We start from the raw sequence: 13,176 nt of genomic DNA, 5'->3' as shown, positions 1-13,176 counted from the left end.
TCTGTGCAACAGACTCGAGGGGTCTGTAAGCCCTAGCTTTACACTGTCCTAGATGACAAACCCAGCTTCCTTTCTTCTGTGTGGATGGCCCTTCACACCCATACTTTCACAGTCCCTCCATCACGTGAGCTGCATCTCTCCACCCCATGAGTCACACACCAATAGAGCCATAGCCTGCTTTCCATCATGGAAAAGCACTGCTCTAAAATCTCACACTTCCCTTATGCCCCCAAGATGGTATTTTAGCTTTCTTGGGGCCTTCCTTTCCTTGAGGGCCTCATCACCAAACCTGACTACACTGGATTCCTTACCCAGCCTCCTGTATGAACGGCAACCTAAATGAGGCTCTCATTACAATTCAGTACTCTTCTATCCCCCTATTAAACTTTGACTCTTTTGCCCTGATTTTCCCATTTAGGTTTATCTGAATATCTCTGCATGCTTTAGGGAGCAGTTAGGAAAATTCAGGAACTAAGCCAACACACCACAAACTCACTCTCATTTCAGCTGCACCCTACTTCATGCTTGGCTATAATGTCCAGTCAATTTTCTAGCAGATTCCTTCAACAGCTATGCACCCCCACAGTCAGAATTGAAATCTCCATTTCTTTATCACTCTCAGCAGATACCCTCAACTGTAATCAGTGGTCAACTACTACATCTCTTCACTTCTAGAGCTGATTCCAAATCCATTCTTTCTCTTTTCTGGCTCTTCTTTCCTTTCTGCCCCTAAGACCAACTATGCCACCTATATGTAATATTTCGTCTTATGCAGTCCTGTTTCCTCAAAGTCCTCCCCTCAATTATCCCCATTCTTCAAATCTTTACTCTTTCCCCTGGCTTCTTTTGTTTTCCCTTTAACATGCCAAGCTCTCTCTTTTTTGACTAAACTCCAAGCTTTCTGAGGACAGTGGCTATGTCTGATTTATTTACTCCAGTCCTTGGCTCATAGAAGGTCTTAAAAAAGTAATGATTACAAGTTGAATAAAAACATTTTTGTCGTTATTTCTCCTTGTAACCTATATGGGTCCTTTCCTGACAAAATTCTTGAATGGGCACATTTCCCCCTCTCTCTACTGAAACTGTTTTGTGGAGGGTTGCTGATATGCTCCTAAGTTCCTATCTCAGTGTCTTTTCTCAGCCTTTGTTTGAATCTCTGTAGCATGTTATTATTGAGCCCTCGAAACTCTTTTCTATTTGTTCCCAGAATCCTTGACTCATCCTATCATAAAATTGCTGCTTTTCTTCGTGGCTTTTCTTCTTCATCTTCCCAAAATGAAAGGTGTCCCAGGTTCAGTCCTTGGTTCTGTTATCTTCCCTCTGAAGTGTTTCTGCTGAAATTGTCCTTCAATCTACAGTCTTTGACTATACTATCGGTGTGTATAATTCAAAACTTCCTCAAGCCCTAATTTTTCTACTGAGCTCTAATACTACATGTAGACATTATCTGAAAATACCTTCATGGCCTGAATAAAATGATGCTTCTCTGTGTAACAGAGTCAGGCCCCGACTATCAACTTGACCAAGTAGATAAGAGGTAGTAGCATCTTACCAGGGCCCGCTTCATAAAAGCCTCCTGGGTTGCCTTCTTGTTCGCGGCTTTGCCAGCCCAGGCAGCCAGAGCACTGGCCTGCAGGGCCCGTCCATAAGAGAAACTTAGTTTCCAGGGTTTGGGTAGAGGGCAAAGGTTGATAGCATTGAGATTGAGAGTAGCGTCCTCTTCACTCATGCCACCAGACAAAAAGCAGATGCCTGGAAGGAGAGAAGCCATTCCAGTGTATTAGTCCCAGCTTATGTCCCTGCTTGAGAAAGCAAGCAATGAGCCTAAAAGCAATATAATGTCTCAATCTTTTCTCTGCTTGATTTGCAAGGAACTTGGTCAAAGAAATCAGTTTGCTTTTGCTGAGGCTAGTTGGGCTAAGGAAAGAAGGGTTTTAATAAATAAGGACGGTGGAATGTCAAGGAAATAAATAGATTGCATGCATTTGGACACACTTAGGAGTCTTGACATCATAAAGTGAGGGGGGATATGCTGGCTGCCTGTGAGACAGCAGAGGTCTTTTTCAGGAATACAAGCAGACTCCTGGATGAATGCAAATGCTTGTGGCACTCCTTCAAAGGATGAGGGCTAAGACCTTGAGTTAGAAAAGAAAGAAGGCCTTACCAGGGACAGCTGCTGGAACGGTTCGGTGGAGAGCTGTGACAGTGGCCATAGCCACTTGCTCTGGAGTATACTTCTTGGTACAGGCATGTCCAGCTGTCACCATGTTAGGCTTTAGGAGGGTACCCTCCAGGTAAACATGATGGTCATTCAGGGCCTTGTAGACAGCAGCTAGGACCTGAAGGACAAGAGGTCCAAGAAGGTGAAACCCAGAGCCAGTCTTAGAAACACCTGACCTTGGCACGTCTATACTACAGGGATGCAGGATGAAGGAATTCTCTTATGTTGCTGGGCCAAAGCTTCTGAACCAGCCTCCAGGCCTCATCAGGGCAATGCACTGCAAACCACAGCCACTGAGCACAACCCACCTTACCTATCCCCACCACCCCTTTAGCTGCTCCACTGCATGAACTGTTGGTGTGGCTCTGCTTCCTAGAAGCCCTTCACTCCTTTCTTCCCATTACTCCCTTGGTCAATATCATCCCCTGTTGAGACTGCCTTGATCTAGCTAGTTGAGGACATCTAAACTGGCTTCAGTTCTCCATCCCCACAGAGGCTGAGTGGTCATAAAAATACACATTTTAGAGACAGAATGCTTTCATATCTCATTTCAGTCCACATAGTTTTGTAGGTGGAGAAACTAAGGTTAAGTGACATTAAAACTCTTATTTTCTCATAGTGTATGAGGAGAATCACCCTCTTTCAGAGGTACCGGGCTAATTTAGAAAGTCAAATGTGAGTAAAGTAGTTTCTAATTACATTTTGTCATGTGAGCCTCATATCTTATTTTTAAATTTCTTAGTGTACACATAATGGAACTAAGGTCCAAAAGAGACAATATGACTTGCCAGGTCCCACAAATGGAAAAGTGAATTCTCCAACCCAGGTCTTGATACTGCAGATCCTGGGTTTCTTCCATAAGGAGCATACCACTTGCCAAAAAAGTGAAGGATTGATAAGCATCTCCTTACCTTCTCAGTGATTCTAACCTAGACTATTTCAAATATAACAGCTGTTAAATATTAAGTAACCGCTATTACTTAAAAACAAGATTTTTCAACTAGAATTGGGACTTTTTATTTAAGACTTACTTTCTCGGTAACGTACTGGCAGTGTTCCAGGTCATGGTCTCCATCAGGAAGTACCTCTGGTTCAACAATAGGTACCAGCCCATTCTAAAAAGGAAAAAGGGTAGGGGGACAAAAGTAAAGTTGTGCTCACTGTGATTCTTTCCTTAGGAGGAGATCCAACATTTGCAGTAGGTATGAAATGAAGCCCTTACGGAGAAGTGCTATATAGGTGACTTAAAGGCAGGGAAAAGAAATTAACGGGGTGTCTAGTGAGCATTTGTACCTTAGCCAAAAGAGAACAATGAGGTTAAATAAAAGTCTTTCAGAATACGAAAAAATAAATAAACACAAACTCTTAATTTCTATATCTTAGAAATGAAGATATATAATATATATATATAGAGAGAGAGAGAGAGACTGCTCTAGTTACCTCAGAACTTAGCTGCCACTTTTTGAGGTGAGTCGAGTTTAAATCACTAAGAAAAATGCCTTTAGTGGGGTTAATTAAGGAATTCAAGCAGTGTTTACTGTTCTAATTGGGAACTTCCAGGTGCCCCCAACTCCAGTAACTGCCAGAGAGTACCCACAGAAGCAAGTCAGACTTAACTTAGACCCAGAGACACTTCAACATAAGTTGGAAATGTTAGTTAGCATCAAGTCACCATCCTCCAAGAAATTATATGGATTGGGACTAGGTCAGAGCTATCATCCTCCAGCTAGGGATCTAAGAGGGTCATATCTTGGACATCATGGAACGTAGACTAGCAAGTGCCGTATCCTCAAGAGCCTGGTCACTTTTAATACCTAGCTTATAGAACTCTGGCAAAGGGCAGCAGGTGATGGCATTGGCCTTTGAGCTCATGGTGAGACTCCTGCTGGCTTGTGGGATCAAATCCTCTCCTGCCATACTTAGCTATAGCAAAAGTAGTGAAAAATGCCACCATGGTATACTGATGAGGGAAGAGGAGGGCCCGTGTGTGGTTATGATAACTTGAAAGGAGAGGCTTTGAAGAAAGCGCCAGCTTCCTTTGTTTTTAGCCCAGGGGGAGGGCAGAGCACCTGCTGACAGATGCTGGCGTAGCGGGCTAGGGCATTGGCGTTTTCCTGGATAGCAAGGCTGGATGGACACTGGTCAGCAATCCTCAGCACAGCACGCCACTTTCCAAAGTCAGCCCCATCTTTCTTGTACTGAGCGCAGCGCTCTGAAAGGCCATCAAGCCCTGCAAGTCACGAGAGAGAAAGGCTTCTTTGAGACCCTGAACCTGATCCGTGGGGACTTTGATAAAGCGAAGGAGTTCTTCTTTGTCTTAGCTTTCAGTCCACAGAGCTTGAGGACTGAATACACCCAAACAGTGTTAATCGCAATACGGGGCCAAAAGACCTGGATTTCATAAATATGATTTTAAGGTACATAGTGGATACTCCAGAGATGGAATAGAGGAAATTAATAGTTAATGTTATACTTATTTTACAGATGTGAAAACTGAGGCTCCAAGAGGTTAAGTGACTTTACCAAGTTTGTACAGCTAAAGAGTGACAGAGCTGGGATTCCCATTCTGCTTAGCTAACCCAATTCTGTGGTTAGTGCTTGCCGACTTGAGCAGTGAAGTACCTTGCAAAATTATCTTAGTTACACATACCAAGATTCAAACCCAGGCGTGTCTGATCCCCAAATTTGGGGCCTTTCCTCTCTACCATTGCTAGATTTTTCTCTAAAACTAATAGTCCCACATGCAGAGTATCTTCTCTGTGCAAGGTACTGGGATAAGCACTTTATGTACATTGCCTATTTAAATCCCCTCAACTATTCCGCAAAGTAGATATTGTTATCTCCTTTTAAGATAAGAGAACTGAGGCTCAGAACACTTAATTCACTGGCCTGAGGTTAGACAGTTATTAAATGGAGGAGCTGGGATTGAAAACCAAGTGTGTGTGGCTCTAAAACCAACATAATATTCCTATTTTGTTTTCCCTTGCTCACTTCTCTACTCGCCTTCATTTCTACAATATGACGGCATGATTCAGATCAGTGGGTAATATCCTTACCTTGAATGGTGGTTTCTTTGTTTGTTCCTGCAAGCGGAGCACCTCCTTGGTCTAACTGTAGATACAAATAATTAACAAGTCATGAACAGGTGTCAGATGTCAGTAAAACACAGCAGAGTTCCTGGTGTTTACTAACAGTTCTCATCTTTTGCAAACCAGGGAGTTGAATTAGGAAGGTGTACTAGTCACTGGGGGGATACAGATCACTCTGCAGCAGAAGGGAAGTCACATGGAAAGAACCATGTGAGAGTGGCAACCCTGACATTTATTGAGCACCCTCACACTCCAGGCATTGTATTAGTACAGGCAGTAAACAGAGTAGAGATCTAGCCTCTACTCTCAACATAGCATAAGGTCAGAAGCCCAAGGGTTGATAGCCTGTGTTTGAACTGGCTTGAACTTTGCCTCACTGTGTGGGCAAGTTATGTTAACCTTCGTAGTTCAGTTCTCTAAACTCATCTCTAAAATAAGGAAAATAATTGAGCCTACTATTAGGGTTGTTAAGAGGATTAAATGAGTGCTTGGAATTGTAAGTACTCAACAAATACAAGTTTTCACTCTTGAGAAATTCCTACAGTATTGGAAGACCTAGTTACAAGATAGAACAATAAGTATGTTAATAATAATAGCTACCATTAACTAAGTATTATGTAATAGCAACTGTTTTTAAAAAAATCATTTCATCCTTATAAGAACTTTATTAGGTAGGTACTATTATTCCCATTTTAAGAAATGAGGAAATTGAGAAGGGAAGAGATTAAGTACCTTGTAGAAAACTTGGTTGGAAGAAGAGGGTTCTGGAAGAAAAGTCTAGAAGAGGATCTGGTTCTCAGTGGGAAGATGATGATGGAAGAGCGAGAAGAGAAACTAGATGAGAATGTTCAGCGTGTTGGCTCTGCCCTGGCCAGGATGAGGCAGAGGTGACGTGTGAAGGGAAGTATTCACCTTGATTCCCACCACGATCCCCTTCTCCTTGAGGATGTTTCTGAACAGCTTTCCCTGGCTGTCCTTCTGGTAGAGGGTCTCGTGGAAAAGGATCACACCCCCAATGCTCTGGCTGATGGAACCGTCCACAGTGAAGAGGATTTCTCGGAACTGCCGGCGGTTCTCTTCGGTGTTTTCCACCTTGATTCTCTGCAGGCGGTTTCCCATGGTGCCTAAGGAGGGCAGCCGGAGTCCATGTGAGGAACAAGTAGGGCTCCCCTGCACCCTTCTCACACCACCTCAGTGGTCCTCACTAGGATGGAAAGCAAGGCTCTCTTTTTAAAATTCAGATCTTCAAAGCTCCTGTCTCATTTTTTGTCTCCCAGGGGGAAGACCTGTGTTGTTGTCAGGATGCTGGTTAGGAAGTGCAAGGGCTGGGCATGCAGGGGTCAGGGTGGAAGCCACCATTGGGTCTAGGTGAGTGTGTAAGGCCCTCAGGCCTCTCTAGCCCTCGCCTGATTCAGTCCTCAATCTCACTGATGTACACACAGTAGAAGGAGGGATGGAGTCAGCTCTTGACTTCTCTGGCTTATATGGCACAAGGGAAAACCTGCCACAGCTTTCCCTGGTGCCACGCTAGGATACATAAGGCAACCATATCCCTGCCCTATTTCAGACCCAGATACTTCCCTGCCCTTCCTGATTTGGCTGACTTTAAACTGACTTCTCATTAGCAGCAGATGACTGTGTATCTGACTTTATCCTGGTTACTGAGTACCTGCTCTTGCTACAGGCTGGATACAAATGATTCCTGACAAGGGGCCTTCAGCCTCTTGGCTTCAGCCTCTTCCTTGGTTTTCAGGATTCTGCCTACTAGAAATGCAGGACTCAAAAGAGCTACACTTACTGAGACTTTTTCCACCTCTGGGTACACACATAAACCTTTTCTGCCTCTGAGAGGAGGGAGAATATGATTATCAAGTGCAGAAATGAAAGTATGCTGTTGCACACTGTGACTCTTTCTCACACTCACCTACAGACTCATCCGCAGCCAGGATCCCCTTTCCACTGGCAACAATACGCTGGGCAATTTCTGAGAGCTCCTTCTTCTGTTCTGCGGTGAGGGCTGGAAATCGGTGGGCCATGGTGACAGGTCTGGAAAACAGTGCAGGAGAGTCATGCACAGAACTGTGTGTCAGTGGCTCAGATGGATTCATGACCAAGATAGCAGGGGTGTGCAGACAAGCTGTGCAGACCCCTCGGACAGTTCTGGCCATTTTCCACAGCCGGATAAACAAATGAGTTCTGTTTCTCCCCCTTGCCTACGTCATTGTAATTAGCCATAATGGATGAAGGTGAGATGCTAAATGTTCATAATGATCCTAAATAATATGCTTTCCAGACCTTTGGGATTACTGATCCTGAGACTGAATCAGCTAATTAGCGACCCACTAAAATCTGACAAATAGAGGGAGCTGCAATAATGGACTTTTTCCCTATTCTGTGGATTGCTGGTGCCATAGGTTACCCTGGATGGCCTGAGGCCAGGACAATGAGGCTTGTGGCCTCTGTGGATATCCCTCACTGTGCTCTATTAGCCTGTGTTCTCAACAGATTATTCTCTAGGCAATGAGTTTGAGAGGAGAAATCTACATTCGGCCTTGAAGTTAACCTGTCTTCAGCTTTAGGTCATAGAGATTGGGAGGCCAGCCTCCTTTTTCTTATATTCAACTATCTATGACACCACCTGCAGCAGACTGGGGAAGATTTTTCCTAAGTGCCCCTGAGCTGGGGGGTTCTCATGGCCTCTGAGGATGCTGAAGTCATATGGCGATCCCTACTTCAGAAATTCTCAGCTGCAGTGCTTTAGCAAGGAGAGACTGGCTCAAAGACCCCCTACCCAAGCAGCCTCCTCTGCAGTGGTCCTCTGAAGGAGGTCATTGCCTCTGCTTAGCTGCCACTTTGGGTTAGGCTTGAAAATGTAGGTTCACAGGGCTCTCACTTTTGGAGTTAGAAATAGTGACTTTTGCATAGGGCGGGATATCAAAGAAAAAAAAAATAGTAGTGAAGATGATTTTGAATAGCTTCCTGTCTAATCCTGTGGTCTACTCCGTTCTCTGATCTCTTCTCCCTCCAGTGCACTCAACACAGGATGGATGCCCCAGTAACACCTCAGTTCTCATTAGATCCACTTGGCAATGGGGTAACGATGGCAAGTATCACCTTCATTAATTAATGAGCAAGTTAATACTCAGAGAAGTTAACTTACTTGCTCATGGTCCCAGCTAGGATGAGAAGTTAACTGATTTGCCTAAGGTCCCAGCTAGGATGAGGAATGTTCCCCAGACTGCTGCAAATGATCTTGTAGACGGCTGAATATAAGAAAAAGGAGCCTTGCCCCCCAGTCTCTATGACCTAAAGCCGAAGACAGGTTACCTTCAAGACCAAATACAGATTTCTCCTCTCAAGCTCATTGCCTGGAGAATAATCTGTTGGGACCACAGGCTAACAGAGCACAGTGAGGGATATCCACAGAGGCCACAAGCCTCATTGTCCTGTCCTCAAACCATCCAGGGCACCCGATGGCACCAGCAATCGCAGAATAGAAAGTCCATTACTGCAGCTCCCTCTACCTGTCAGATTCAGTGGGTCACTACCTAGTCCTATCCCTCATGACAAATCTCTTTCTTTACATTTTCTGCATGTCTTCAGGGCAGGCTCTCAGAACCCTGTCCCTTGATATAAAGAGTCAATAGCTTCTGAGCCAATTTTTGAGAAGGTATAACTGACTATCTTATCGTTGCTACTCTCGACTTCAACAGAGATGCTTGTCTTAACCCAAAAGAATGGAACCACAGTGCTGCCAGTGGGGCACCATGACAAGCCAGTGGGAACAACTTCTAGAGAAGATGATCTTCCAAGGCCCCATCATAGGCCACCGGCAGATGGTTTTTGCCCCATTTAAATATTAGCCCCTAATATCATAGTCAGGGATTTTGGGCCTTGGACCTGGCCTTCAGATCCTCATGCTCACAAAAGCCAACCTGGGGGTGGTGCCTTCAGACCAAGGTGCAAATTTTCTCTCTCAGTTTGGGTATTTGCACAAAGGAATTGTTAGTTACCAAAAAATAAAGACATTTCCTTAATAAAACAAAAGGGAAAAATGGCCCAATAATAATATTATCATTTATTGCAAAGCACTCTGCTAATTGCTCTACATGCACTATATAATTTATTTCTCACAGGAATCCCAGAAGGCAGTTGGGCTCTTTTCCCCTCCCATTTAATAGATTAGGAAAGAATATAAGAGAGTTTAAATGATTTGTCTGAGGACAAATAGTTAATAAGGCACAAAGTCGGGATAAGGGCAGTACTCCCTCTATTTAGGAGAGAGTGAGGTTGGTGAAAGGAATCGGCCTTTGGATGATTCCTGATGAATCACCCCCAGGGTGCCTTAGGCTGTGAGTAATTACACCACTGATATTATCAATTCTTAAACATCAGATACATTCACATATACATTTGCTGCTGGTAGACCAGACAGACCTGGGTTCAGAGATCAACTCTGCCTCCCCTAGCTGGACCTTTGGGCAAGTCAGGTAACTTCTCTTAGTTTACCATGGATTAAATGGTGATAATATCTGCTCTGTTGTCTCATTGCCAAGTGATTCAAATGGGACCTGTGCACACCCTGCTCATCGTAGTTGCTCACAATATATTTGTGGAATTTCATGATAAACATGAAGATGTTTCATAAAGCATTTTGAAAATTCAAGGTTTTACGATTTTCTCTCTTTTTAAATTTTTTAGAAAATAATCGTCTAAGGGACCTCCATGTTTTTATTTACTACCAAGCTATTTTCTTCAGTCTGAGTGTGCTGATTCAACCAGAATTACAGAGAGAAGGTCAAGTCAAACTAATACTGTTTATGGGAAGTTAAACTTCTGCAGACGGGTTAAAGGTCTGTACCACATCAGCACAAATGTTGCTTCTCTGTTAATCATAAAACAGGATTAGAGGCCAATGTTCACTCCTGGGAGACGGGAGGCTGGCCTGGATTGGTTAATGATAGAGAATGATTTCTGTGCACCTAAACCTCTGCTCACTGAGGTCTCAAGCCAATGTTTTTTCAAAAGTGTGATAGGAAGTGGTTCACATACTATTAAATGAAAAAAAAAAAAACAAAAGCAAGTTTCAGAGAAGTATACAATGTACACTATCATCATTTTTTAATATAAAAAAATTTGTTTACAAATACTGTTTGTGGGTCTATATAAGCAAAGAGTAACCACCCAGGGGTTACCACTGGGGGATGGGATAGGGTGGACACACTTTCACATTTCATTATACATTCGTTGTAATGTTTGATTTCTTAATGATAATATTTTATTATATATAATATATGTTACAGATAATATATATACAAATCAGGGGGAAGGTTGTAAGTATTAACATATATGAATAGAATGTAACCACAAAAAAACAGAGCTACAAGTGACCTCAGAGATATTTGTAATAACTCTGTCACATTAGAGATGAGGAAACTGAGGCCCAGGGAGACTATGTCTGATGCAACTTCTAAGTTGTGCTGTTTTAGGATTGCATGTTACATCTTACTGGCTAATGACTTGAAATCCTGTTTCTAGTCCTTCTTCAGAAAATAGAAGATGGAACCCTACAGTGTGGTTCTTTCTGTCTTCCTTGAAGAAGTTCTGTGAAAAGATAATAATTGGTAAAATACGGAGAAATATAACTCCTGTAGAAATATAAGGTAGCTGAGAGTCCATTTGCTTTTCCATGCACGAGTCAGATGGATTTTCAAGAAGACACACATAAGGTGGCTTATTCATTGAAAGCCTGTGATTGCAAGGCACCTATGCAGCACTTTTATGTGTGGATGCATCAAAATGCCCACAACTCTACCCAGCACCACCCTGACAAGTGCAGTGAGATGGTCTAGAGCAGCCTAGGGCAGCCTGATTCCTAGTGCTTTTGAGCACATGCGATACAGCCCAGAAAGAAACCTGAGTGGTGCTCTTTCTGCTACGTGGCACCAAAGTCAAAGGAACTCAGGTTTTCAGCAACTACACCCCATCCCCTGCCTCAGCGCCTCTGACTCTAACCTGGGCCTGGGTGTTCCCCAGATGTGCTGCTGTGACTAAAGTGATGAACAGAATACCATGGCAGCAGAGCTCAGGCCCCTGCTGCATTCACGTTGGCTGCTGGAGCCCTAGGTAACTAAAGAGCAGTATCAAAAACGGCAACACATTCTCAGAACATGCCTATTTTTCAGAGAGTAGAGCAAATATACCAAAATACTTCAACAGCTTTTGATTCCTAATATCTTAAGCTGAGGGTCTTCACGGTGTCTGGTGCCGGTAGGAAATGTTGTAGAAAGTATCAAACAAGTGGAGGGTTTGAAAATCGTAATCAAATGATGACTATGCTCTGTGAAGTTTCCAACCCTGTTTCATTTCCTCATTTGAGCACTGGGTGAAGGCAAGGGCCAAACACTCCAACAGTTTATTTCTGTGACAAAGAAACTTCAGTGTTAGTGCCAGTAGGTGTGGGAAGAGAATGTGGAAAATGACATAAGGCAATAGATACGTAAATAAATCACTGAAATAGTAATTGTTGATGGAAAGAGAGAGTAGAAATGGTCAGAAATCTCAAAAACTGATTAGAACCCGACCAGATACGAGTGTTTAAGTTGTTTTTCCTAAACCGAAAACTCAGAAGTGCCTCACCAGGAAACACAGGCAATCAGTCGTGAGCATTTTGTCGCCATTCAAAAAGCTGGGAAAGGTGTCCATGGGCATTTATGTTTAGTGAGAGAAAAACAATCATTTCAACAAATCCATCAAGTTTTCAGTCACTAGCAAGTTTTTCCCGAAAACAAAGGCAAACAAACCCCTTATTCACTGGTGCAGTCCAGGTATACAGATCAACTTCTTTTACTTACCGTTTGGGAAAAAAGAATCCTCTTAGATACCAGAAGCTGTCGGTGAGGCAGCAGCTGCCAAATAGGACGGATCTTTGGAAACACAGTTTTTATAGACTTCTCATCAAAGTTGGTTTTTTTTTCTTAAACTTCTGCCCTGCCCTTCCTACTTTGGTCTGGTAGGGAGGTGTTTGTTTAATATCTCTGATTGGCTCATAAACAACCAATCCTCGTAATCATGCTCACACTTTCCTTATGCTCATAGAATGTTAAAGCTGCAAGGGATGTTTTAGACCATGTAGTTCCTAATCCAGGCCCTCCATTTACAGGTAAGGAAACTGAGGCACAATTAGGAGATTCCCCTAAGGAATGTAGCTAGGGTTCATCAAGGGATACTGGGAAGAATATTAGCTTAGCTTTAGCACTTACTAAACATAGGACCTTGGTCAGAGTTTTTTCCTCCTCAATAAAGTAGGATCTCAACTTCATAAGAGCATTAAATGAATTTGTATCGTATACAGTAGGCTTTCAAGAATCATTATTTCCAAATTAGGCAAGTAATGCCATATTTTCATATTTTATCTTTAATGCTTCATTAGTAGCCAGTTCCAATTATTTATTTTGTAATTTACAGTTAAATTTAAATAGTCTTTGAATGAAAGGAATAGATTCTGAATCCTTGAATTTCCTATGCGTGAGTTTTTTTTGGATGGAAAATAAAATTCAAACATTCTGTTAAAAAATCTTTGCTTGGGGCCGGCCCGGTGGCGCACTGGATAGTGCGCCGCTTGGGAAGCGCGGCAGCGCTCCCGCCCGAGGGTTCGGATCCCACATACAGACCGGTTCCCGCTCACTGGCTGAGCGAGGCGCGGGAGCAACACTGAGGGTTGCTATCCCGTTGCCGGTCCCGGTCCGGTACGGGGGCAACACTGAGGGTTGCGATCCGTTGCCGGACATGGAAAAAGACAAAAAATAAATAAATAAATAAAAAATCTTTGCTTCCCCCATTCTCCCCAGTCTCCAAAAATTAAGC

At 43.2% G+C, this 13,176-nt stretch overlaps 1 protein-coding gene across 1 annotated transcript in view; it reads right to left on the bottom strand.

Annotated features, from left to right (window-relative positions):
• The window catches only part of ALDOB (aldolase B, fructose-bisphosphate), a 14,314-nt gene extending 2,072 nt beyond the window's left edge, over positions 1–12,242 (bottom strand). The window contains exons 1-8 of the mRNA XM_008592771.1: positions 12,165–12,242; positions 7,235–7,356; positions 6,223–6,434; positions 5,278–5,332; positions 4,291–4,451; positions 3,253–3,336; positions 2,165–2,339; positions 1,553–1,752 (exon numbers count right to left, since the gene is read on the bottom strand). Of these exons, the coding sequence (XP_008590993.1) occupies positions 1,553–1,752; positions 2,165–2,339; positions 3,253–3,336; positions 4,291–4,451; positions 5,278–5,332; positions 6,223–6,434; positions 7,235–7,346 (999 nt within the window). The 5' untranslated portion in view covers positions 7,347–7,356; positions 12,165–12,242. The remainder of the gene's footprint in view (positions 1–1,552; positions 1,753–2,164; positions 2,340–3,252; positions 3,337–4,290; positions 4,452–5,277; positions 5,333–6,222; positions 6,435–7,234; positions 7,357–12,164) is intronic.
• Positions 12,243–13,176: the final 934 nt, after the last annotated feature.

The sequence above is a fragment of the Galeopterus variegatus genome, unplaced genomic scaffold (assembly GCF_000696425.1).
Source record: "Galeopterus variegatus unplaced genomic scaffold, G_variegatus-3.0.2 Scaffold8305, whole genome shotgun sequence".
NCBI classification, from domain to species: domain Eukaryota; kingdom Metazoa; phylum Chordata; class Mammalia; order Dermoptera; family Cynocephalidae; genus Galeopterus; species Galeopterus variegatus.
This window is presented reverse-complemented; position numbering and strand designations above follow the sequence as displayed.